Below are 27,723 nucleotides of genomic sequence, written 5' to 3' on the forward strand. Positions count from 1 at the left end.
GTGCCAAAGGATCTAGCCGATCGGCAAGTACAGGATCGTCGACAATCCGAGATGCCCTACGTTGGATTCGGTCAAAGGGAGATAGCTGATAACCCGGAGCCCCGGCCCAAAGGTGGCAACAATACTCCATGTGAGGCCGCACCTGCGCCTTATACAGCTTAAGGCGGTGAGCCGGCTTGAAGTACTGTTTGGCCCTGTTGAGTACTCCGAGTTTTTTGGAGGCCATTTTAGCCTTGCTCTCCAAATGACCGCCAAACTGGACAACACTCGAAATGTCTACGCCCAGAATGCCCATGTTCGGCTTGGCACAAAGGTGAGTGTTTCCGAAGAGTGGCGATGCGACAAAGGGGGCTTTTTTAGCGGTGAACGCGCAAACTTGAGTCTTAGAAGGGTTAAACTGGACTAGATTTAGTCCCCCCCAATCGGAAATCTTCACAAGGGATGATTCGATTTCAGACACAAGTTTGTTCCGACACTCATCGACGTGATCCCGAGAGATATTGCTGCGGCCGAAATACAGTGCATCCACGGTACTGTCATCCGCATAGCAATGAATGCCACTGGTATGCAACAAATCATTGATATGCAGAATGAACAATGTCGGGGATAACACGCAGCCTTGGGGAACACCAGCATTTACGGTCCGGGGGTCCGAGCATGAGCCGTCTACGACGACTTTAACTCTCCGTTCCGCAAGGAAACTGCCGATCCACCTACAAAGTCTCTCAGGAAGCCCATAAGAAGGAAGCTTCGATAGTAAGGCTTTATGCCAAACCCGATCGAAGGCTTTCGCAATGTCCAAACTAACGCCTAGTGCCTCACCCCTACTCTCAACCGCCTGCGCCCAACGGTGAGTTAGTAAAGCCAAAAGATCACCAGCTGATCGGCCTTTGCGGAAGCCATATTGGCGGTCGCTGATCAGCTGGTGCTCTTCCAGGTAGCCCATGAGCTGGCGGTTGATTATGGATTCCATAATTTTGGAGAGTAAGGAGGTGATAGCGATAGGCCTGTAGTTGGACGGATCTGAGCGGTCGCCTTTTTTAGGGATCGGGTGTACTAGAGCCGTCTTCCATGAATGTGGGACAACGCCGAGGACATAAGAGTGTCTGAATAAGCGCGTTAAAACCGGTGCCAGCTCTGGAGCACACACCTTCAGCACAATAGGAGATATTCCATCGGGCCCACTCGACTTGTTGACATCCAGGGAAAATAGTGCTTTCCGCACAGCACACTGTGTGAAGCGGACGTCCGCCATTGTGGTTTCACACCTCGGGATGGTAGGAGGAGTGTTCCCCCAGTCGTCAAGAGTCGAGTTTTCCGCAAAGATAGAGCCAAGAAGATCGGCTTTCTCCCTTGCGGAATAGGCCAATGAACCATCCTCCCCGCGCAAAGGTGGAAGCGTCGACCGACAGAAATTACCCTGGACAGCCTTGGCGAGAGACCAGAACGCACGAGAGCCAGATGGCAGGCGCGCCAGTCTCTCGCCAATTCTCCCAACGTAATTTGATTTTGCCAATGCAATTTGCTTCTTAAAGAACCTGGAAGCAGAGTTGTACTTCTTCTTGAGTGAGTCAGAGTTTACATCCTTAGCGGCCTTTGCCCTAGCCCAAGCCTGGTAGCATTCCCGCTTGCGACGATGTGCGTCACGGCAGGACCCACCAAACCAGGGCCGAGACCTGCCACCGACAGGCACCGCTGAGCTAGGAACAAACAATTCCATGCCCTGCAGCACGACGCCGGCAACCGAGTCGGCGCAGGTGCTAGGATCCTCTGACTTGAAGCAAATCTGCCCCCATGGGTAGGATGCAAAGAAAGAGCGCATCCCGTTCCAGTCTGCTGACCTGTAGTGCCAAACACGTCGTCTACCAGATGGAAGTGGTTGTGACGAGACGGTGAGAGGCACCACGCTCCGAACTAGGCAATGGTCCGATGACCCGAGAGGAGCATCGACCCATACCCGAATGGGTTCGGGGCGAGAGGTCAGCAGAAGGTCCAATAAGGAAGGCGAATGGTCTTCCACATCCGGCACACGTGTGGGAGAAGGTACTATCTGCGTCAGACCATTGGCAATGGCAAAATCGTGAGCAGACCTTCCCGCATGGTCAGTACGTGTTGACCCAAGCCAGTCAGAGTGGTGGGCATTAAAGTCGCCCAAAACCACAATTTCTGCGGTAGGAATCTGCTCAAGTATTCTGTCAGTGGACACCTGCAGGTGCTCGAAGAGCCGGTCAATTTCCGAATTTCCGCTATGAAACCTGTAAAGGCACGCGTAGATGCGAATGTGATCCTCACAATCGACGCGCACCCAAAGGGTCGACAGGTCTCTGCCTTCAAGACTGCTGAGCCTACGGTAACAAATTCCCTCCCTGATGTACACACACACGCCGGCGCGTGGCACAAAAATGTGCTCCAGGCTATAGGCCGGGTACTTTAGATATGAAGTGTCAGTTGGGGAGGAAATCTGCGTCTCCGTCAGGAAAAGCAAATCTGGCCTTTCCGTCTCGAGATGGTGGTGGACGGCATTTAAGTTCGAGTGAAGTCCCCTGATGTTAGAAAAATCCACTGCTAAAGTGGAGGGGGACTTCCTCATTATTGGGCTCAGTTTGCACCCAGCAGCTGTGATAAACGACGCTTGATGTGCCCCCCCAGAATACGATGGGCAGCCTGAGCCAGAGCGAGAGGATAGCATCTCTCGCTCACGCTCAGAGAGGGATTCTCCAGTCTCTAAGAGACTGGTACCCTCCTGGGGTATTTTATTTGTATCACTCGTCGCCATCACAAAAATCAAAAATAGCATAAGGGGTGGGGAAGGAAAGGGAAGGAGAAGGGTCACAGAGGGTGAGGAATTGTGGGACAGGGAATAAAAAGACAGGAAGGGGCCAACTGATACTCATTCCCACACGCAACGCAACAGTCCCTAGAAAATCTGTTGCGATACGTGTAGTATAATGAAAGTGCCAGTTGCTATTTGGGCCCCGAGGTAGAGGGATAATAAGGGCGCCGGGACTCTCACTCACCAGTCGAAACGCGGTGGCCTCTAGGAGGCCCCCACTTCACGCTGATTTTCTGTGAGAGGGTAGTGTTTCACCGGTCGATCCTGCCCACCTACGTGCTACAGCGAACTGCAGACTTGGATCTACTACTCTAAAACAATTTTCGAACGACGATAAAAAAACAATACATATTTTATTTTTCACGCAATCACTACTTCGTTGTAACAGCTACACCCACAAACGTATTTCGTTTCTTTTCTTTTCTTAAACAAGCGTCGATGCATTATACTTGACCAGTTGTGAGGTACAAGTTGCCCACCACGCCCACAACGGCTGGTTCGCGTACCATTAAAAAATAAAAGAGTATTTAATCCGCGATAATACTGGTCCGTAATAACAGTCTGAATATAATTAAACGAACGAAGAACAAATTCGATGCGATACTATACGTTCAAAACAATAATTATTTGCGAATGATTTTTTTTATAAAAATAAAAATACATTTTTTTTACATTGAATCGCTTTTTTTCCTACCTATGCTGATAGCCTTGAGAGGCTATTTCAGCTTACCCTAGCGTGTGTAGGTGAGCTCACGGGGCTCTAACCGGAGTGTTGCTAACACTGACCCTATCAAAAGCAGTGCTTCGCAGAATCTACCACCGGATCGGAAACGCGACCCACTGAGAAGATCCGGCGAGAAACTCAGTGGGCTGTGTCTGTGGGTTAATTCGCTCGTCGCGCCCTTCGTCGCAAGCGACGGGTTCGACGAGGACGGTGACCGGTGCTTGTGGTGCCTAAAAGTGCCGTTAATGGATCAGGAGGATCCGTAATGACGTGGGAATCCCTGGGCGAACGAACCGATCCACGTGGTATTTATTAATTGGCTCCTGTAAATAAATAATTTATGGAAAATATAATAAAATAAACTAATAAGTATGTAAGCTTATAATTTTTTATGGTCGGACAATGACCACGGGCTACTTTGTGCTAAGCGATTACAGAAGCCTACAATGATCACAACAAGAATGTCGCCCGAAAGCTTTAGAGCAATAGCAATATAATCAATAGTTTCAATTACATCGCTACATTGGTTGTCAAGTACTTAAAACCTAAAAGCATGCTTCATTGCTGAATAGGCGGAATGGTAGTACCAGCTTCTTCGAAAAAGTGGCGCGACACATCGTGGCCGCCTTTAATTATATACCCGACCCAGACGACGCGACGGAGCGACGTACAGCCGCCGTCACCTTAAACACGTCCTACTGGATCCAATCTCAGTGGTTTTAGCACACCAAGTTCTGGTCAAACTCGTCAAATGCAATCACAAGTTCGAGGTGCATCCTAACTCACAGACACAACCCACCCACTCAGTTTCTCGACAGATCTTCTCAGTAGGTCGCGATTCCGATCCGATAGTAGATTCAGCGAAGCACTGCTCTTGCTAGGGCTAGTGTTGGCAAGCTCTCTCAGGTTGAGCCCCGTGAGCTCGCCTATCAAATAGTGCATAACCGGAATAGCTCCTGGAGGTTACCAGCGATTAAGCAGAAAAAGAAAAAAGCTAGTACAAATCTGTGTGGACTTACACGGCTTCCTACCATTACAAAATACGAGTTAGGATGAGAGATGTTAGCCCGAAAATTGTGATAAAATTAAATTACTATTATGAATGATGCGAATGTATTTAATGTATTCTTGCCTTGAAACCCGATAGATTTGTGTCACAAGATCGTCTGCCTAAAGTAAAATAGCTCCCGTCCAAAGATTAAACATACAACACATTGACTGATCCATCAAAATTTATTTAAATATATTGCCTCATAGCAAAACGTAAACACAGTAGCGTGCGACGGAAAATGCTTGAGGGCTATTATTTTGACAGCAAAAACAACATGGCCGCCGATGATTACGCGCGAAATCGAGCGTCACGAGAGCATTTCAGCGCATTCCGTGCATTCCACATGCGTGCCGGAACACAATCTTAATTTATTTATAGCATTACTTTCATTCATTTACGATTTGATTTAATTTTACTGTTCAAATGCACTGTGTATCTAACATGAACTAACGAAGCTAATAAATAAACGGCCATGGGCTATGATTGATGAATGAAATTACCTTCATAAATGTTGTAGAAGATTTTTTATTTAAGAAGAGCAAACATTAGAATTTGTATTGTAAGAGATTCAAACTAAAACAAAAACAGCATTGAAGCCCAAGAGTAAGTAAGTAAATATGGAAATATTCAAATTCTAATGTTACCTAAAACAGAATACAATGGAAAATATCTTACCATTGGCGCTGACAATCGCGGTCATTATTGTGTTCGAAGCTTTATTGAGTAATTTACTTAAACAATCTCGCGGTTCGCCGCATTTAAATATGTTAATTTACTTGGGAATCGTTTAAGAGTTAGTGATTTTGGAAAATTAAGACGTTCAATTTACACTGCGCAAAACGTGCTTATCCGAAGTCGAATATACTTCGAACTGTGTGCTTTGTGCGAGTTCCTTAACGTTCTCGATAGCGTAAAAGTTAACTCAATTTTGTGTGCAGCTGGAACAGCGCCTCTAGCGGCAAACGTACGCAAACGATCCCATTCCATACAAATATGGGCTAACTTTTACGCTATCGAGAACGGTAAAAAACTCGCACTAAGCACACAGATCTTAGTTAAATTGAATGCTAACGGAATTCATTCTTAGCATTCAGAACCTTAACATTCTATGTAGCTTAATATTTACTGAATGTTATGTCATTAAAAATTTTAGGGGATGAAGAATTTTTGATGAGCATAGGCTACTGACGTAAACGTAATTAGTGAAAAATACCGGGAATTTGAAACCATTGAATTTAGTTTTGCCAATTTAGTTTTGCCAACCAACAAAATCAATATCTCACGGGAACAGTGCCAGCTTTGTAAATACACATCTTCTTCCTTCTGCCCGTTCATAAAAGTATACACGTAGGTAGTTGTGATTACCTACCTTCGACTGAATGGAACAGATGCGCGGAAGTCAAGTTCGAAACGATTTTAAGACTGTCGCTTGAAGCACCGAATATGCGCAATTAAAAAAAAGACTTTTTAAAATAAACAACTCGGCATTTCACTACCATTATATTAATTATTATCTTAGTAACGCGCAAGACGAATGTCTTACAACCGGAACGCACGCTCGAAGTCGTTTCCCATAAAATGCACGCACGGACATGGCTTCAAAAAAAAGTTTTCACTAAATCATCGAAAAATTACTCGAATCCGGTCCTAAATTATTGTGTGATTTGTCTCGGCACTGACGTACGTTAATTGTTTTATTTCGGACAGGTAAAACCTCACGTAATTATCCCGACAAAATAGAAGGAAAAAAATAGACAAAGGATGACCGACGACTTGTTTTTTTTTTTCCCTTTTATTTTACCCTTTATACCTGCCCTGGGCTTGGGTCTCTTGAAAGCGGCACTATTTAGAAATCTTCTAAAAGTTAATTCGTGTTTGTGTTTCTTTGCTTTGGTAAGAACATATTAAATTTCTAACGAAGGATAACGCTCATCTCTCTTTAATGTTGTGCCTTTAAGAGTTCTGACTTTTGTGAACAAGCTCTACAATAATATTAATAGTCTTATTTATAACAAAAATCAATACTACAATATTTTTGCAATAAATAATCATCATAGTTAGAATAACAAAAAATACGATTGAATAAATGAGGTATTTAAAATGTTTATTTTGATTTACGAAATAATTTCCAATTTTATTTTATAACTATTCAAAGAGTTTCTTTCGCCTTTCACTCCAAAGGTAAACTGCAGTATTGACATTCAAAGAAATCAAATTTACAGTTTAATTCACGCGTCTAATATAAAAGTAATATTACTTTCATCGAGACGGAATTAAAGTAGTCACATCACATTTTCGGTCCACACGTAAAAGCCATAAAACCCTTTGAAACATGAGAATTATTTTCGAGCTATGCCATTAGAATATAATAACGTCATAAAATACATATGTACCTATTTTTTTTTACTATCTATGCTGATAGCCTTAAGAGGCTATTTCAGCTTCACCCTAACGTGTATCTCCTTGACGTTTAGGTGAGCTCACGGGGCTCAAACCGGGAGTATTGTTAACACTGGCCCTAGCAAAAGCAGTGCGTCGCAGAATCTTTTTATTTTATTTTTTATTGCTTAGATGTGTGGACGAGCTCACAGCCCATCTGGTGTAAAGTGGTTACTGGAGCCCATGGACATCTACAACGTAAATGCGCCATCCACCTTGAGATATAAGTTCTAAGATCTCAGTATTTTTACAACGGCTGCCCCACCCTTCAAACCGAAACGCATTACTGCTTCACGGCAGAAATAGGCAGGGTAGTGGTACCTATCCGCGCGGACTCACAAGAGGTCCTACCACCAGTTAAAACCAGAATCTACCACCGGATCGAAAACGCAACCCATTGAGAAGATCCGGCGAGAAACTCAGCGGGCTACTCGCTCCTTATATTTCACTATACCTGTAAATATAAAAAACTCAATTTATCCACGTCCGTTACAGAATATTCAAATCGATATTAATTAATCGTTATAACACTTGTTTTATTATTTCTCCTTTTATTACTTCGGTGCCCAGAATTTTGACGCCTCATTCATAAATCGCCAAGCAAACTGGCAAACTAATCTTATACAGGTGTCCTGAAACCTTCCTGTCATTCTGACTTCCAATTTACGGTACTCTTAATTGTTTTATGATCTAATCGCCCGTTTACAAGATTTTATGTATTTTCTATTGACTGTTCAATTTATTTAACCATTTATAGACATTAAACAAATACATTTTATGAGTACATAAATTATAAGTGAAATACATAAATTAATACGGATAAATTAGGAAAGTTAGTAAGTACATAAATGTAAAAGCTTCTGGTTTCATTGGTTATTGTAGAGCTTCGGATCATAAGCAGACGAATTGCTTAGGAATGTATAGAGGACAAACATGCAGATACTCAATATTTTTGCATCGCATGGTAATTAGGCTATAGACAATATTACTTATTTTATTATCTGGTATAGGTTACAATGAAAATTTTTATTTTAGTTTTCTACGAGAACGACTTTCAAAATGTTTCTTTTTTAATAAGGGTCAACATGGCTTATATTTAAAAAATAAAATACTAAAATAAATTGATAAACGGATTTTATACTGTACTAGCTGACCCGGCAGACTTCGTAGTGCCTCGATCGATAAATAAAAGACCTAGGCTTTTGTATAAAATAAACTTAAAACAAACAAAAGGAATCGGTCCGACGACGACCCATCAAAGGAAAAACAAAATTGTCATTTTTATTTAATTTCATTTTCATATTTATCTAACTTTTAAACCTTCTCTGGACTTCCACAAATAATTCAAGACCAAAATTAGCCAAATCGGTTCAGCCGTTCTCGAGTTTTAGCGAGACTAACGAATAGCAGTTCATTTTTATATATAGAGATAAAGATAATAATTAAAAAATGAACGTTATAATATTTTACTGAAGACGTTTTCGAGTTTATCACACGTACAAAAGCAATCACTTAAACTTTAATCATAAACTCGAAGCGTATTCTTAGAATAACATTTGAAATTCACTGCGCGTTTATAACTTCCCATTTTATGATCCCTCATATGCGTGGTCACATTCATGGTATTTTATAGTTTTATGAAAACTTATATTAAAAGTGTGTAGTTTACGTGCCAAAGAAATCTTTTGAATTGTCAAAGAAGCTACGTTCGTTCAACAGAAAACATGCTTTAAGAGTCAACATTAGAGCTGATTTTGAAACCAACAGACTAACGTCATCTATCAAACAAGCTGTATGTCTAATGAATACAATAGTGAAACCAATGAATTGTTTTTTTTAATTCAAGTAATTTTTCATTTGTTTATCTTAAAGTTTATGCCGTGAACAACTTTTATTGGGTCATTAAAAACCCAAACTTTATATAATGCAAGTTCTAATGATTTTTGTTTAGAGGTCGTCGAAGTCTTACGCATATAAGTGTTACTGGTTTACTGTGTTTACTGGTGGTAGGACCCCTTGTGAGTCCGCACGGGTGGGTACCACCGCCCCGCCTATTTCCGTCGTGATGGGTGGACGAGCTCACAGCCCACCTGGTGTTAAGTGGTTACTGGAGCCCATAGACATCTACAACGCAAATGCGCCACCCACCTTGAGATATAAGTTCTAAGTCTCGTATAGTTACAACGGCTGCCCCACCCTTCAAACCGAAACGCACTACTGCTTCGCGGCAAAAGAGGAAGGGTGGTGGTACCTATCCGCGCGGACTCAAGAGATCCTACCACCAGTAAAGATCGTAAAATATCGTAAAACAGTATTCAGATTCGCATTCAGTAACATAAAAGTGTGCCTTAAAAGACTACATGCAATACCTTTGAATCAGTAGTGAGGTGGGCATTGAACCCGTGCTTCTTATTCGCCTCAAAGCCAATGCGGAAGTTTACGATAACGACGAAAACCCGTACATCGCAATTACATTCTGATGGATCTCGGTGTGATGCTTGAACACACTTTAATCAAGCACGGCTGTATTAAAAATCTCTTACATGACGTCGAATAAGCGACGCAGGGCGGTCCGCGTCTTAACGTCTTTAAAATAACGCTACGAGATAAATGAAATTTTTCGAAGGAAAATAATTACAGAATTCATTGGTTGGACGTTTATAAGACGCCTCTTGTTGTTCGGACATAAATATAGATTTTAATTAAGGCGGTTGTTAGCTATAAATTTTTATGAATTCACAGGTGGTAGAGTTCTGTGTAGAAGCCCGCCCGGGTTGGTACCACCGTCCTGTCTATTTCTGCCGCAAAACAGTAATACTGTGTTCCGGTCTGAAGGACAGGATAGCCGGTGTAACATACATAAGGCTGCCCATCCAGGCCAGGATAGGCAGCGCATCTGAGTCACTGATGTAGTTTGGATGTCTATGGGCAACGGTTATCATTTCCCATCAGATGAGCCGTAAGCTCGTCTGCCTATCGAAAGCAATAAAAAAAAAATGATACATAATTAAAAAAATAGCTTTTAGTGTCATCAATAGTGTCATCAAGTAGGTTTTCTTTATTACTTGCATGAGTGGATGAAATCAATGCCCTACCTGGTATTATTAGGTGGTTACCGGAGCCAGTAGACATCAACAATATAAATGCCGCTACCCACATTAGAGATATATTCTAAACTATAGGTTTATAGTAAAAAGGCTGCTCCACCCTTAAGGGCCTGGCCACAGCTGCTGGCGGTGCGTTTTGCGGTGCGTTGCGAGGCGCGGCGGGCGGTGTGACTTGCGGGGGTATGCCACAGCTAGACTAGTTGCGACGGCGGCGGCGTCAGAGGTGCACGTATTTAGAAAGCCCTATCAAATTTCCCTATCATAAGTGGCACGATATTACCTTGAAATAAGTGCGTTCTTAGCTGAAGATATTATTCAATCAAGAATAGGGGCGCACCCAGTTAGAAAAGGAGAGAACTTGGCGAATTTCACACTATTTATTATTATATTAGGAATATTAGGAATATAAGAACTATCCCGATAAATAGATTATTAATAGAAAATAGATTCAACCTTCACAGAGATTACCAGGTTCAAATCTCAATTTGCCATTCGTGTTAATTGCCGATAAAGCCTATCCTTTTAAAAATTATTTGATGCGCCCATATCCACCAGGTGGTTTTAATGCGGAACAAATAATTTTCGACAAAACATTATCCCGGGCAAGTGTCACAATTCAGTACGCGTTTGGTATTCTAACTAATAAATTTCATATTTTCACGAAAAGTGTAAAGGCAAACAAAAAGCACGGACATTGATTATAAAGGTTTCGTGCCTTAAGAGAAAGAGATGGAGACAGAGATGCAGATTTTCAGCAGTTTGTTTCCCAGTTTGGAGACTCCAATATTCACAATAGCGTACGCAGATCAAGACGGAATAATGAGTAACGGTTCAAGCATCTAGAATACGAAATCAATTCAAATTTCAAATTTTATTTCAATAATCCTATCCAAGAGTATCTAGGAAACCATTAGTACCAGAAAATTGTTGTTTTATTTCGTCCCACATTTTTTTTATAACATGCCTAAATTTATGATGTGGATGTTTTGACATCCACATTTCTGGTCTACTCAGTATTTCCCTAATGAATTGTTCCACATCCATTATATTTTATTAGCTCAACGCGCGGTAAAAACAAAATGATTTGTTTCGGTCGCGCGATGCCTCAATGCGTCCACCGACACCGCCGCGCGCGCCGCTCTGAACTGTGGCCGCCTCCATATTGTCTAGTACATTTGTTTCACTCGCACATCGTGCAGCTCGTCACCGCCAGATGTCACGCGCCTCTCACCGCGCCTCGCAACGCACCGCAAAACGCACCGCCGGTAGCTGTGGCATACTTCATAGGTTGTCTACCATTTGTTTTCGCCGCTCCCGCTTGCCGCGCCTCACGACGCACCGCAATTCGCACCGCTCTCGGCTGTGGCCAAGGGGTAAAACCGTTTAAAACTGCTTCACGCCAGAAATACGCAGGGTAGGGGTACCTACCTGGGCGGGCTTATAAGGCGCCCTATCACCAATCATTACGCAAAACTATAACTTTTAGGGGCTTAATTGTTATTCCTTCACCGGGGAAATCATTCGTGAACATTTTATGTTCTGTACATATTTTTTTAGAAAATATTGTACCTGCCTGCGAGACTCGAACACCGGCACTGTCGCATCGCTCTAACCGAATGCATCGAGCGGCTTATCCTATAGGCCACGACGACAACTGAATTCAATTTTGATCTTAGAACATTCAATTTTAATTTTAACTCACGCTCTGTTGACGCGTAACGATGTCGAAACATATTATAAACCAACAAAATCAAGATGAAATTAGTTCATGACTCAATAATTTCTGTGTACGTGTTTTGAAATATTCTATTAAAAGTCATTAAAACAAACGTAGCGCTTACTAATGTCACCAAAAGGACGATTACATTCGAAAATTTTGCACAACTCGATGAAAAATCATTGACGTTTAACCACAGCGATTTTAATTTGAGATTCTCAAAAAAATCACCTTCTCCAGCACGCAAACTAATAAAAACATATCGCGTATATGGCCACCATCAACGCGGGCGTCCAATAAGGATGACTCGCCATGTATTTTTAATAAATAAACGTTCGACATAAGACGGCCCCAAGTCAAAACTTACTCCTGTGTAAGAAGTATCGAAAACATATTATATAGGACAAGACAAAGTACATCTGTTCCCGAATAACAAATATCTTTAACAAAGATCTCTAACCGAGAATCAGACCCAGATCACGTGCTATCATAGCTAGACCAAACCAAAAGCCAGCATATGGGTAGTATTTTCTTCTTGCGAGTTGTAGACATAACCACTTTAACTGTTACATCTGGCGTTTTTATAAATAGCATTATATTATATACTAGCGACCCGCCCTCGCTTCGCTTCGGAAACACTAAAACACACATGAAACCAAAAAAAAAAAAAAAAATAATAATAATAATAAAAGTAGCCTATGTTCATCAGGGACAATGTCGGCTTCTAATGGAAAAAGAATTTTTCAAATCGGTCCAGTAGTTTCGGAGCCTATTCGAAACAAACAAACAAACAAATCTTTCCTCTTTATCCTCTTTATAATTATATAATAAATATAATAAATAATAAATATAATAAATATAATAATATAATAATAATAATAAATAATAATAATATAATATAATAATATTAGTATAGATTAGTATAGATTAAAACAATTCACAGAACATCGCCCCTCGCGTTCCCGTCAAACAAACCGACGAATAAATTCTTATTCGTCAACATTTCAATATTGGCCTAACTGCCGCCTGTTTTCTATGAAAAGTACCTATCTCTAGACTTTTACGTTTCATTGCACACGGAACGAATTAAGAAAAACCAACGAAGCTATCACACATATTATTATGTACAAGCTCGTTCCTGTCTTGGTGAAACTGGAAAGGTCGTCGGGACAACAGTAATCCTTCCTTCCTAAAATAAAAAAAAAACATCCACGCTCGATAATAAACAAATTATTTACAACAATACCAACTTGAACAACATTTTCGTGCTTATAGTAAGTTTTATTTTTCCATACATTGGTAGAAGTCTTAAATATTAAGTATCTATGGGTAGCCCTTCTTGCATAAAGTATGTCGCCATCACCCTCCATATATTAAGACTTGAGCCTGAATGTAATGTGCTATGGCTATTATAATGAACATAACGGGGGACATACCTATGCGTATTCTTATTACCCCTTATCACTAATATTTTAAGTGTATACTATATGTATATATTTTTTTTTTATTGCATTTATGGGTAGACGAGCTCACAGCCCACCTGGTGTTAAGTGGTTACTGGAGCCCATAGACATCTACAACATAAATACGCCACCCACCTCGAGATATAAGTTCTCAGGTTTCATTATAGTTACAACGGCTGCCCCACCCTTCGAACCGAAACGCATTACTGCTTCACGGCGGAAATAGGCGGGGTAGTGGTACCTACCCGTGCGGACTCACAAGAGGTCCTACCACCAGTGATTACGCAAATCATAATTTTGCGGGTTTGATTTTTACTACACGATGTTATTCCTTCACCGTGGAAGTCAATCGCGAACATTTGTTGAGTACGTATTTCACTAGAAAAATTGGTACCCGCCTGTGGGATTCGAACACCGGTGCATCGCTACATACGAATGCACCGGACGTTCAGACGTCCTTTTAGTCCTTTAGGCCACGACGACTACAAATACAAACGTGTATACATATAAGCTTTGAAATATCATAAGTACGTACATAGATACACAAACCGCCGCCTGCTCTCATTGTTGGATGTTTCCGTACGGTGTTTTAAGTTTAAAATCAACATATCGCATTTGCTCTCTGTTGTCTCAACCCATGCTATAGGTAATAAGGCACTCTTTGTACCCACAGCGTTCAAATATTGTCGAAACCCAACTTTAATATACACTACTTGACACCGAACAGAATTCATTTAACTTAAAATAGAGAAAGCGGTAATGTATTTGATGCCTGTCGATACGATGAGCAGTTGTTTTGTATTATGGTAGAAGAAGATGCGGCTTGTGAGAAAAAAAAAATAGCCCTCGCTTCCGATGCGGTTGACTAGATAACGCAGGTGGTGAACGCCTCACGCCACCAGCCGATTCAAATTCAGAATGTTTTATTTTTAGGGATCTTCAAAAATGTGGTCTAAATGAAGTAAACTTGAGTAAACACAAAACTTAAATAGAAAATGTATAGTAAATCATCAAGCTCACAATACATTTTAATCTACATAATATTTAGCGCGATAACTGGTGGTAGGATCTCTTGTGACTCCGCGCGGATAGGTACCACCACCCTGCCTATTTCTGCCGTGAAGCAGTAATGCGTTTCGGTTTGAAGGGTAGGGCAGCCGTTGTAACTATACTTGAGACCTTAGAACTTATGTCTCAAGGTGGGTGGCGCATTTACGTTGTAGATGTCTATGGGCTTCAGTAACCACTTAACACCAGGTGGGCTGTGAGCTCGTCCACCCATCTAAGCAATAAAAAAAAACTAAAATTTCATTTTCTGAAATTTCAAATTCATTTTCTTGAAAGGCGCAATGTAATAAATAAACTGTAATAAAAAAAAGCTTAACGGGAACCCAAATAAAATAAATGTAACATTCAAACTCTTACCTCCACAAGAATGGATTTGGAATTCGGTAGCAGGTTGTCATTTGTCGTTTTTTATTATTATAATGTCCGTATCGCCGAGTCTTTTGTGCTTCTGTTAGGAAGACGATCACTCACAAAAAGTTTATAAATAAGATTCACTTTAGCTTTAAGCGAATCTTCGGAAACGACAGTTTTTCAAGGCCACCAACCAATTCTGTATACAGATATTTTAACTATTATGTCAAACGAGATTCCATCTTTTATTGAAGCTCCTAGAAACAACATCAACGTGGTATCTTAAAAAAATGGTTAAGGAATAATTCGTAATAATTCATGTTTGATTGTACAATTTTGTATTTTTTTTATTACCCTTGTAGGCAAACGAGCATACGGCCCACATGTTGGTGAGTGGTTACCGTCGCCCATGGACTTCAGCAATGGCAGGGGCAGAGCTAAGCCGCTGCCTAATATATACGAGTATATATGATCAGACTTCTAATTCTAAAAGTTATTGAAACGTCACTAAAATTTCTAATGATATTTCGTTGTTGAAGGATGAGGTAAGTTAGTTTTTACTCGCGGGTAAACAGGATTTACTTTACCGGTAGACGATGACAAAGGGCTACTGTTGTAAGCTTAAACACTAAAAGCAAATAGAACACGATAAGACGGAGAACAATTCTATTAACCATAATATAGGTATGTTTTGTAACACGTTTTTATTAGCTTGGTATGTATGTATGTAACGGAATCATTGAACGTCTTTTTACAAGGAATCCAAGACATCAGATTAACTTAAAATTTGCGTATCAAGGACCGATGACAGTACAGTAATTTTATAACTTCGCTCTGATATCCTGATCCTGATCAGTAATTAAACAGTATCAACAGGATAATAAAAGACGGCTAAATTGAAAGTGTTCATTCGGTTTGCGATTTAAGTGGTTTTTTTTGTTTTTTTATATATTTCATATATTATTTCTGTTAAAAATAGCTTAATGCGTTAGTAATTTTAATTTACGATGATTTTTTTAAAGGATTTTATGACCTGGTAATTAAGACCTTTAAGTCATGTCTTATTGCAATTGTTATTCTTATTTTTATCAAAAATGATAATATGAAGTGAAATGAAATGAAGATGATTAATTTGAGACATTAATCAACTGAGATGAAATTAAGTGAATTGAGATTATATGGGATGAAATATAATCTCACTAAAATGGTGATCATTTACTGAGATTTTTTCAGTGGACTTTTTAGTGGATCCCGAGACATTACGTCCAGCGCTTTGTTTCATTTTCCCACATTTGTGCAAATTCACAGATATTAAACAGTTAATAAACCACCGTTATTACACATTTAAACCTGAAGAAAAACTAAATTGACAAAATAAAACAAATCACACAACTTCTCTCCTCGCGTTCCCGTCAAAAAGTCAATTTACGATGATAAATAACATTATAGTGTGGACCTTAATCGCGCTACTATTGTTGGCAGGTGGAACCAAGTGGCTCCGCGTCCCTCGGAGCGGCGTCAAGAGCCCTCTTCGTGGAGAAGGTCAGGGCTTCGAACGCGGCCTGTCAGGCTGGTGACTTCGCCACCGCAGTAGCTTTGTACACGGATGCACTGACACTAGATCCCGCCAATCACATACTCTACAGTAATAGGTAAATATGTTTTAATAGTATAAATTATTATTTTTTTGTATAAAATAATAGACGTCCGGTCTTCGGCGATTATATTTTACTTTTAATTCTCAGTGTAAAAATACCAGGATATCTTCAATTTTACCATTTACCATGGTCCTAAATATATATAATTTTTTTTGTCTCAGCGCTATCTTTACGTTACATGGTTTATATAAAATAAAAATGAATTCCCAAGCGACTACTTTAGACCAGGCACATGTCGAATTACGAGCGTGCGTTTGTTATTTTACCTCGCAGCAAACGATGCTTTGCTAAGTTATATTTTATGAGCTAAAGAGTGACACAGCTATCTTTCATAATAGTTTGCTATCACTAACCGGTGTTCCATTGAAACAGATCTGCCGCAAGATTGAAACAAGGCCAGTTTGCGGCTGCCCTCCAAGATGCCACCAGGGCTCGAGAATTATGCCCGAACTGGCCAAAGGCTTACTATAGACAAGGTATTTTTTTTTAATAAGCATACCTCATTTCTTTTTCAGTGTTATGTAAGGGTACTGGCGCATTTTATTTATGCCACTCGTTATTGTTGCGTGTGATTCGAAAAAAGTTAATTTCTATGCAGTGGCGTAAGTAAAAACTTTCACTAGTGGCGCATATAACGCGTAAAGGAAAGGAAATTACTGGAAAGAAGATGCCAATCCATTATGTAAAATATTATGAAATTGTAATTGAATATAGCAGTGATATTTAATTGGATTATTAATTAGGAAGTTTTTCTTCTCTTCTTCTTCTTCTTCTTCTTAGTCGCATACTTCAATGCGGAAGGTCGTGTCCCTGAAAAGCCTTCCTGGCACTTTGTACCATCAGATTCATTTCGTTCGGTTTTCGGCTTCTCTCAGGACAGTCGTAACAGAGTCTGGTGAGCATGGTTATCTGATTTGACCAACGGCTTTTTTTATTTAGTTTATTGCTTAGATGGGTGGACGAGCTCACAGCCCACCTGGTGTTAAGTGGTTACTGGAGCCCATAGACATCTACAACGTAAATGCGCCACCCACCTTGAGATGTAAGTTCTAAGTTCTCAGTATAGTAACAACGGCTGCCCCACCCTTCAAACCGAAACGCATTACTGCTTCACGGCAGAAATAGGCAGTGCGGTGGTACCCACCCGCGCGGACTCACAAGAGGTCCTACCACTCGTACATGTTGCAAATGAATGTATTATATCAAATTTTTATTATTATTTTTTATTGCCTTTATAGGCAGACGAGCATACGGCCCACCTGATGGTAAGTGGTCACCGTCGCTCATGGACGTCAGCAATGCCAGGGGCAGAGCCAAGCCGCTGCCTACAACATTATTTATATTTGTTATTCTTATTTGTTATTATTTATATTTGTTATTCTTAAATGAAATCACCCAGAGCTTTCAATCAGCTAGGTACAATAATACTAACTACTAACATTACTAATTTAAATGAAAGTAAAGGTATTTCTCTCCAAAAATCGGTATACACCTTTGTAAATAAAAAAACTAGAAATTACATACATGCCGTCACAGATAGCAGCATATCGTCTAAAAATAAACAGAATCGATCGTTATGTAACAAGCTCGTCGAAGCTAGATATTATTTAAAGATATGCCCTAATAATTTATGTAATATTCATTAATTTTAAAACACCCATGGACAAGCATCTTCCCATTTACTACCTATGTTAATACTTATATTACTTATATTAATTAAAACTTATACTAGAATATGAAAAAATAAAACATTAAACCCCGACAACAGAAAGTTTCGCGAGTGTACGGAGAAATAATTTGAAATTCACAAACTGTGTACAAACAAGACTTGTTTTGTGTAAATATTTTATAATAACTATTATATTATGACATAATGTGTTCACGTTTTAATATTTTTTTCAAGATATTAGATAAATGAGGCAATTATTCCATTACTTTAGTAATTATTTTTAAAGATATTAAGACGATACAGTTTGTTTAAATAAAATAATCGCTGAGTTTTCTTTTAAATATAATAATATAATATTTTAGAACACAAACTACTTATTTATCAGTTGCCAGAGGTTAATTAATGTGAACCAATAAAAAAGAAAGTTGACGATGAACATTCCAGAAACACAAAATCAATATCACTAAAACTTTACACAGTAATTAAGGAAATGACTATTAATACACGATTTGTTTTTTTTCTTTTTCTATAACTAAACTGGGCCTATAATGGCCCATATGGTGTACAGATTCTAATGGACATCACAGACCTCACAACGTGAATCCTACTTTCCATCTTGACCCAAGATGGTCTCTCTTGCACTGGGACAACTGTCCGGGAGCATTCGTGCTTGCAATATACCAGCACTACAACCAACTTAATCTGTAAAATACAATTTTAATTGTAATTTCTGTTTAATGGGAGGCAATTCCAAAACAGAAACGGCTTTCCATCGCCACGTTATAAAGTGACGTAAGTACATCACCACAAGAAGCCACCAGAATGGAATTTAAAGTGTCTAAGATTTTTTAACTTAAAATAATAAGTAAGTAAGTATACGCAAGTAATAATTACAGTCCATTTGTTTTATGGGCACACTCGTTCTTGCTCTGACGGCATATAATAAAAAAATATCTACTTTAAAAGTGTAAATGGACCCAGTGTAAAACGTAATCTAAGAAATGGGACGAGTAATGTTAATTCTTCGCTGTAATTATAGTGAAATATGGCGTATAATTTTCGTTAATCAAAGCTATACTGACGGAAGTCATTCGACAGATATGTGTCGGAAACGGTGCTGTAAATCTGTAGTGTAGTACTGTAGTTAATATGCGAAAAACATGTGTACGAAAGCTTGTGGGGGAAAGGTTATCTGTATATTAATACGTGAAGCAAAAACTTTGTATCCCTCTTTACGAAAATAGCGCGGACGGAGGAGTATGAAATTTTCCACACTTATAGAGAATATAGAGAAGAAATGCACAATGCTAATATTTTTTTTAAATAATGCATAAAAGATACATTAAATTAATAAAGAAAACATTACACACACTACATACCATGTATTTGACGCACACACGCATGCAACTATTTATAGTCAAACTTTTGTTTTTGGCGTCTGTTGTCAAATTGAGAATAGATTAAATATTGTTTGCCTTTGTTAATATTTTTATAGTGTAGTATTGGCGAAATTTGTGATTATAGACGTATAAAATACAATCATAATAGTGTACAAACTTACAATTACAATTACTTATAGTCGAATTCGAATTTCGACTACTGCGGGACCTCTAGTAGAATACTAAAAGTCGAAAATACCCTCATATTTCGATTTAGGTTATCAGCTATGCGCGTCTAAATACTAAGTCTGGCAAAGCAAATATTAAAGCAGTCATGCCAGCGAAAATGATATGAAATGACTAGTAAAAAGGAAACCATACTGTTTATATGGCTCAATCACAGTTGGTGGTTAGTAATTGTAACTTTATGTCAGTAGTTTAGTATTATCATTAGTTCTCGCGATTCATAATTAAAATTATTATTTAACACTAGCTGACCCGGCAGACTTCGTAGTGCCTCAATCTATAAATAAAAGACCTAAACTTTTGTATAAAATAAACTTAAAACAAACAAAAGGAATCCGTCCGACGGGGGGACACATCAAAGGAAAAACAAAATCGTTACTTTTATTTAATTCCGAACATTTTCATATTTATCTACCTTTTAAACCTTCTCTGGACTTCTACAAATAATGCAAGGCCAAATTAAGCCAAATCTGTCCAGCCGTTCTCGAGTTTTAGCGAGACTAACGAACAGCAATTCATTTATATATATAGGTATATAGATTAGATAATAGATAATTAAAACTACGTTTAAAAAATTATCTCGGCTTTTTATTGATATATTATTTAATATATAGTCGAATACTTTACAGTTTTCATGATCATCTACAACTGAAAGACGATTGACGACGACAATAGTAAACGAAATTTTAATTATATGTACCAGATAAAAGTATTTAAACGATAAAATAAATAATATAAATTGTACAAGCATTTGTGTGAATAATTAATAATTCAATTATTGTTTCACTATTACCCACTACTTCACTATTACCTCTACTACTACTATGACCTCTTGGGAGTCCGCACGGGTAGGTACCACCACCCCGCCTATTTCCGCCGTGAAGTAGTAATGCGTTTCGATTCGAAGGGTGGGGTAGCCGTTGTAACTATACTGAGACCTTAGGACTTATATCTCAAGGTGGGTGGCGCATTTAAGTTGTAGATGTCTATGGGCTCCAGTAACCACTTAACACCAGGTGGGCTGCGAGCTCGTCCACCCACCTAAACATAAAAAAAAAATTGTAATGAATCCGTTTTTATTCAAATATTATTATTGACGGCGTGATCTGTTTAACTAAGGTGTATTTTTATGTTTTTTTTATTGCTTAGATGGGTCGACGAGCTCACAGCCCACCTGGTGTTAAGCGGTTACTGGAGCCCATCTACAGCGTAAATGCGCCACCCATCTTGAGACATAAGTTCTAAGGTCTCAAGTATAGTTACAACGGCTGCCCTACCCTTCAAACCGAAACGCATTACTGCTTCACGGCAGAAATAGGCAGGGTGGTGGTACCTACCCGCGCGGAGAAACACAATGCAATTTTATGCAAACTTAAAGTTGTTTGATTTAGCATTGTTTTTTTTTTATATTTTACCGTTGTATTTGTTTTTACCAGGTGTGGCACTACAATGCCTCGGGAGACATGGCGAAGCCCTCGCAGCCTTCAGTTCTGGTCTGGGAGTGGAGCCCTCGTCTCGACAACTTCTGGCCGCGCTTGTGGAGGCATCACTGAAATCTCCTCTGCGAGCAACGCTAGAGCCCACTTTCAGGCAGCTGGAGGCTATGAAACTAGACCAGTCGCCTTTTGTGTTGATTTCGGTGAGTTTATTAAATTCTGAACTGTTCCGTTGGTTTAGATGGATTACATGAACTACGGCAGCTCACTCGGAAATCAGATATCGGAGTTTTAGTAACATGCCAGCTAACTATCCATTGTAGGGATCTTTACTCAAAAATTTACCCTCCGCCACAGCCCACTGAGTTTCTCGCCGGATCTTCTCAATGAGTCGCGTTTCCGATCCAGTGGTAGATTCTGTGTAATACTGCTCTTACTAGGTCTAGTGTTAGCAAATGTACCACTCGCTAACTAGCCTATTCGCTCAGTGAATCTAGCATAACCCCTCGAGGTTACTAGAATAGGTAGGCAAAAAAAAAGAAAACACAAATATCTGCGCAAGTGACCCATTTGGAAACGGACTCGACATTTGTTTCGGGCTGTTTCTTTTATTTCATATCATTGCTTTGCGGTGAAACAGCTTGGACAACGGTATCAGCCCATAAACACTCACAAAACTTCCAATCAACCGTACATTAAGTACAAATAATCTATCTTTCGAAGATTTAATTTTGTAACCACGTCTTCTATTAAAGGTGCACGTACCTACGGTAAAAGCCTTATCTCAATCTCACACACGTGAACGAAGTTAACAGCTAATTCATGCAGTGTCTCACCATTATCTTGAATAATAATACTGTGCTTTACCGTAAAAGAAACGACAACCTAATGGACAAATTTTAACTTACTTAGTAACTTGTAATCTACACACAAATTCAAACACTTAAATACTCTTTCTTCCTCTTGATAAAAAAAGTTTATATTTTTTCCTTTAATTAAACTACATTACATAAAATTAAGATAAGCTATTGAATTTTAAGGGTTTTAAAAATATATATGTATAATAAATAAATATTTACTAACAATGACGCCACGTTAACTGGTCCCGTGATAAGTTCGTAAAGAACTTGTGTTACAGGTACCAGATAACGGAAATAAATGTAAGATTTTTATTATACACATACATATATTTAATATACATCCATAACCCTGGATAAGACATTTATATTTATCATACAAATATCTTCCCTTGGCGGGAATCGAACCCGCGACCCCCTTATGTAGTGACCATGTCACTTACCACTACACCAGACGGCCGTTATATACTGAAAATAAACGAAATAAGTTTACAAACGTATTATATTTCAGTTGAATTTTGATCACATGTTTTTGCAAACGGCAAAGGAGAATTTAATGAACAATACTTCGCTAAACGAGTCGAAATAGTCTGTAAAATGTTTTATTCTTCGTCGATCGAATTTTAACAACCCGGTCCTTACAAATGTCATTCGATATCCTTTGGGTGGAGCCTAAAATAATATACGCAGACAACAAGACGTTTGTAGCTTTTAATAAAGTTAATGTGATGAGTCACAGTGACGAGTTCTGCAGTTTATTTACATGAATGCCAATAAAAAAATTATTTATTGTTTAGACACGCCATCTCAGCCACAGCTCACCTGGCGTTAAGTAGTTACTGAAGCCCATAGACATCTACAACGTAAATGCGCCACGCACCTTGAGGTATAAGTTCTAAGGTCTTAGTATAGTTACAACGGCTGCCCCGCCCTTCAAATCGAAACGCATTACTGCTTCACGGCAGAAATAGGCAGGCTACCAGCGAATAGGTAGGAAAAATTTTCAGGTTAGGGGCAAAGCTACGACGCATTTTGCGCTGAGTGCATGACTCTCCCTCCCAAATATGTATATTTATATGAATGCTCCTATTGCTGTTAGTTGATATATTTTTGTATACGTACGTAAATACTTATTTTTTTACATAATTATTCAAATAAAACTGTACTTTTTTATTGGTGGTAGGACCACTTGTGTGAGTACGCGCGGGGGTAGGTACCACCGCCCTGCCTATTTCTGCCGTGAAGCAGTAATGCGTTTCGGTTTGAAGGGTGGAGCACCCGTTGTAACTATACTGAGTTGTAACTCAAGATGGGTGGCACACTTACGTTGTAGATGTTTATAGACTCCAATAATCATTTAACACCAGGTGGTCTGTGAGCTCGTCCACCCATCTAAGCAATAAAAAAAATAAAAATAAGTACATAATTATTCAAATAAAACAATACTTGACACATACGAAAAACGTACAGTGCAAAATTTGATTCAATAAAATTTTAAAAATACCCATTACAATCTACCGTTACAGTCTCCATCTTTACTAATAAAATAATTATATCGACGATTGAGAACAAGAAATTTTGTAGTCCGAACGCCAGATATTAAGGATCGCCGGAAACACATAAGATATATTGAAGTTCAATTTACATTTCAACAAAAACAGAGGGTACAACGTTAAAACAATAATTTACATAAAACTCCGATTGTTGAATAGTGCTCGGGCAACCGTATATAGAGTGAAATATTTATTCTTTTGTCGCTGTGTAGTCCCCCTTGTACGGATGTAGGCCGTATTTCAGGTTACCTTGAAAGAAGTTATGAATAAGTCTTTTTTTTTTTTCGATAACGCGTCTAATGAATCCGTAAGAGACTATTTTGTATAGTGATGACTCGTTGGTGTAGAAGTTAGCGCACCTGACTGGTGTACCGAGGGTCGTGGGTTCGATTCCCACGTCGAGCTAACATCACGTGATGAACAGGTTTGTTTGAATCCTAATTTGGGGCCAAATAACCGTGCGTAATTTGTTCTCAGTTATGATTATTTATTATATTTGAAAGTAATTTATCAGTAAATTTAGTAAAAGCTTAATATGATGTAGTAAAATTAAAACTACTTTTACGGTTTGGTATCGGGAAAATTGCATATTTTCGTAATTATGGTAGGGCATACTGTTAGACTATTCGTATCAGTGCGGTCGTGATACAGACGTGCCTATTTCTGTTGATAAGCATTTTAAATGAAAACTAACCCTTATTACAGCACAATAGAGACTGCAATCTCATGTTCCAAGGTTGGCGGAGACACACGCAACTTGGGCTGTATAGGCTCCCGTGACTACCTAGATAAAGACCTGATGATGATTTACAACGAAAGAAAGATCTATAATTAAAAAAAAAAACATCTCAAAGCTGTTACATATTTCAACCCGAAAAAGCATCGATAATCCGATTGATACAATCGATTACGCTCGTTGGCTACATCGAACACCCCATATATAGCTGCTGTGTTCAATCTGCATACATTCCACAGCGGAACGGGCTGGCGACATCTGAACATTTTTCGGCGCATTTAACTGGCCAGACAATGGTAGTTGGCGATCAAAGGCCCATAAATACGGAGCGACCCCCTTTGAATTTACATACAATCTGCACGACAGTTGATAGGCAGGAAGGACGTGCGCGGACGAAATGTCGCGAAACGATTCCTGTGGCGCTGCTCCCGAATCCGAATACTTTGTACATTTATTCAGATATAATGCGAATACTGGTTACACAATCGAACGTCAAATAAAACAAAATAATCGATATAATCTGTAGAGATTCCGTATGACAATTTTTTTTTTTTTGGACTTTTTGGCGGGAACGCGAGGAGTGAAGTTGTGTTATTTGTTTTATTTTGTCTATTTAGTGTTTCTTCAGGTTTAAATGTGTAATAATGGTGGTTTATTAACTGTTTAATATCTGTGAAAGTGCACAAATGTGGGAAAATGAAACAAAGCTGCTGGACGTAACTTCTCGGGTTCCTCCAAAAAGTCCACTGAAAAAATCTCAGTAAATGACCACCATTTTACTGCGATTATGTTTCATCCCATATCATCTCATTTCATTAAATTTCATCCCAGTTGATTAATGTCTGAAATTAATCATCTTCATTTCATTTCACTCCATATTATCATTTTTCATAAAATTAAGAAAATAAAGTAAAATAAGACATGACTTAAAGGTCTTAGTTACCAGGTCATAAAATGTCTTAAAAAAAAACCTCTTTTTTTTTTTGGGTCGAATTTTAAATTTATTCTAGCAACTGTAAACAGCAAAGGAATTTACTTGAAACATCTTAAACGTCAAAGAACCGTCACCGTGTTTTCGTTTTTAGAAAATGATCTTTAACCAATAACATTCCTGTTTTTTATGAAGTCCTCAATGTAGCGATGCAATTAGAAAGTTACGTATTCAATGAAAGCGAATTATCAGATGATCCTTAGTCAACGATTTCCGTTATAGCCCCTAATGAGATCGAGACAATGTCTTTGTATAGATGCATATCGGATTAGTGACCTGCGAAGATGCCTCCCAATTAAGCAATTGTGAATCCAATTAAAACGACCTCCCATTGAACTTGAAAAAAACTTTGTTTTTAATACGCTTTTATTAGCTTCAGACTTGTGTATGTATGTTTGTAACGGAATTTTTGTACATGATTTTGACCCCTTCAAAACGTCGGATCAATTCGAAATTTGGTATACTTATTAAGGACCGATGACAATTCAATATTTAAATATTGATTTGTTTTAAATATTGATTGAAAAATAAATAATAGTTTAAAAAAACTAACAAAATACGCTTTTATAGAAAGTCCAACTAAAAATAGTGTAAGAAAAATGATTTTATTGTAAAAAAAGCGTGAGGTGCTTTTCAGGATATTATCAAAATAACCCTTCTACTCATATCTGTTCATAAAATATTTATAACTACTTATACCACGCTTTTTTTTAATTCAAATTTATTAAAATTTATTTTCTATTTTTTTATTGGATTTTCTATAAAAGCGTATTTTGTTAGTTTTTTCAAACTATTATTTATTTTCTTACCTATCCGCTGGTAGCCTCAGGGGTTATTCCAGCTTCTCGCGGGCTTGAAGGATGTTCATGTTACTACAACATAAATTCTAACTCTGCTGCTAATCTGAACTGCATTAGGTTGACTATAAACAAAACTGGGCGGTTATACGATGCACCAGTATCATATTTTATGGATATAGCTTATTAACATAATGGACAAAATTTAGTATATAATAATGACATCAATTGCAACAAGGTGCCTGCCTCGTATGCTCGTGAGCTGTATTTTCACGTTTCAATCTCTAGACTTATTTAACTACAGACAAATTGAAATAGTCGAAACACGAGCTCATAGTAGTTAATGCAGTTTATAATGTAAGAACAGCAAAGACAAAACCACAAGCAATTTCAAAAAGGGGCGGCGAAGTCACAAACTGCAGTGACTATTTTTATCCACCGTGGGTGTCCCTCGATTTCTTTAACCTTATAACTTTACATAAAGATAAAATCAAATCAGCAAATTTTAAAGCAAATGTTGACGTCTACAGAGGCAACTACGGACTTAATGGCTCCATAAAATTCGTTTCGGTTTTTGTGACCATTCATTAAATGTTCAAAATCACCAATTCCGTGCATTAGTTTATGATTATAAGTCGTATTTACGAGAAACGGCATCAATGCGATTAAAGGATAATAACATACTTTAATTGGACTCCGTTATTACTTGGAGATTGGTTTTTGAAATCCTAAAAGTACTCGTAATTATTTTCAGACAGAAATATAACTGCCAAAACTCACTAACGCTCATACAGATTTTTTATTGCCTTGCTGCACTGAACAATATAAAGCCTATCTGATGATGATTGGGCGCTCATTGAACTCAACAATTTTAGAGACACGGGCAAAGATGGACATAAAATAGCTTTCGGAAAACACCGTGGAGGTTAATTCATTTTAAAGCCGATGATACATCGCAAATAAGCCGCATAAGATGAAACTATAAATTTCATTCATACGATCCATGGTGTGTTTGCACACATCTTTTTGTCGCTTTCTTTCTTTGTGTACGCACGTCCGTATTTCCCGAGCGCTATGATATGTCCTTATTCAAATAAGGTTTTTGAAGAGCACTTCGTGATAGAGAGCGGTTTGGCTGTCCCTGCTGTTGCAGATGCCCATGAGCAACGGAGGCTACCATTAGATGGGTCATATGCTCATCTGCTTTCAAAAAATTTTTAAAAAAATCTTTGCAAACGCACTATTGAATACTGGTGGTTTTTGGTATGTAGTATGAATGAACTTTGCTCCTATAAAAACAATTAATTACTTAAAGATATTGTAAACATAATTAATATAGGATTGATAAGAACGGAACGTATGAAAAGAGTGTAGAACGGAGCGTTAAGATGTGAGTGAGAGAAAACGAAAAGAAAGAGAGAAGAGAATGACAGAGAAAAGGAAGATGGCGAAGACGGTTAAAAAATGAGCAAGGCGTAATAAAAGTGTTAATTAATTTTTAATTATAATTATAACAGAAGAGTTTGGAGCAGTGGAAGTTTTATTTTATGCGCTGCGATCCCTATTCTACATTAATATGTGGGAGAAGTTTTTATTTTATTTTACATTTTGTTGTCCCATAGTGTCTGCAAGGCCGCGTCAAATAGTT

General features: G+C 38.6%; 1 protein-coding gene and 1 long non-coding RNA gene across 3 annotated transcripts in view; one reads left to right on the forward strand and one right to left on the reverse strand.

Annotated features, from left to right (window-relative positions):
- The window catches only part of LOC149501264 (uncharacterized), a 344,283-nt gene that overhangs the window by 154,853 nt on the left and 161,707 nt on the right, over positions 1 to 27,723 (reverse strand). The window lies entirely within an intron of this gene.
- LOC149501267 (uncharacterized) overlaps positions 1 to 27,723 on the forward strand; it is a 104,680-nt gene that overhangs the window by 25,680 nt on the left and 51,277 nt on the right. For both annotated transcript variants that reach the window (XM_089733751.1, XM_089733752.1), the window contains exons 3-5: positions 16,236 to 16,405; positions 16,784 to 16,887; positions 21,142 to 21,344. In XM_089733751.1, coding sequence (XP_089589877.1) covers positions 16,236 to 16,405; positions 16,784 to 16,887; positions 21,142 to 21,344 — 477 coding nt within the window. The remainder of the gene's footprint in view (positions 1 to 16,235; positions 16,406 to 16,783; positions 16,888 to 21,141; positions 21,345 to 27,723) is intronic.

The sequence above is a fragment of the Bombyx mandarina genome, chromosome 16 (assembly GCF_030267445.1).
Source record: "Bombyx mandarina strain Sakado chromosome 16, ASM3026744v2".
Lineage (NCBI taxonomy): Eukaryota > Metazoa > Arthropoda > Insecta > Lepidoptera > Bombycidae > Bombyx > Bombyx mandarina.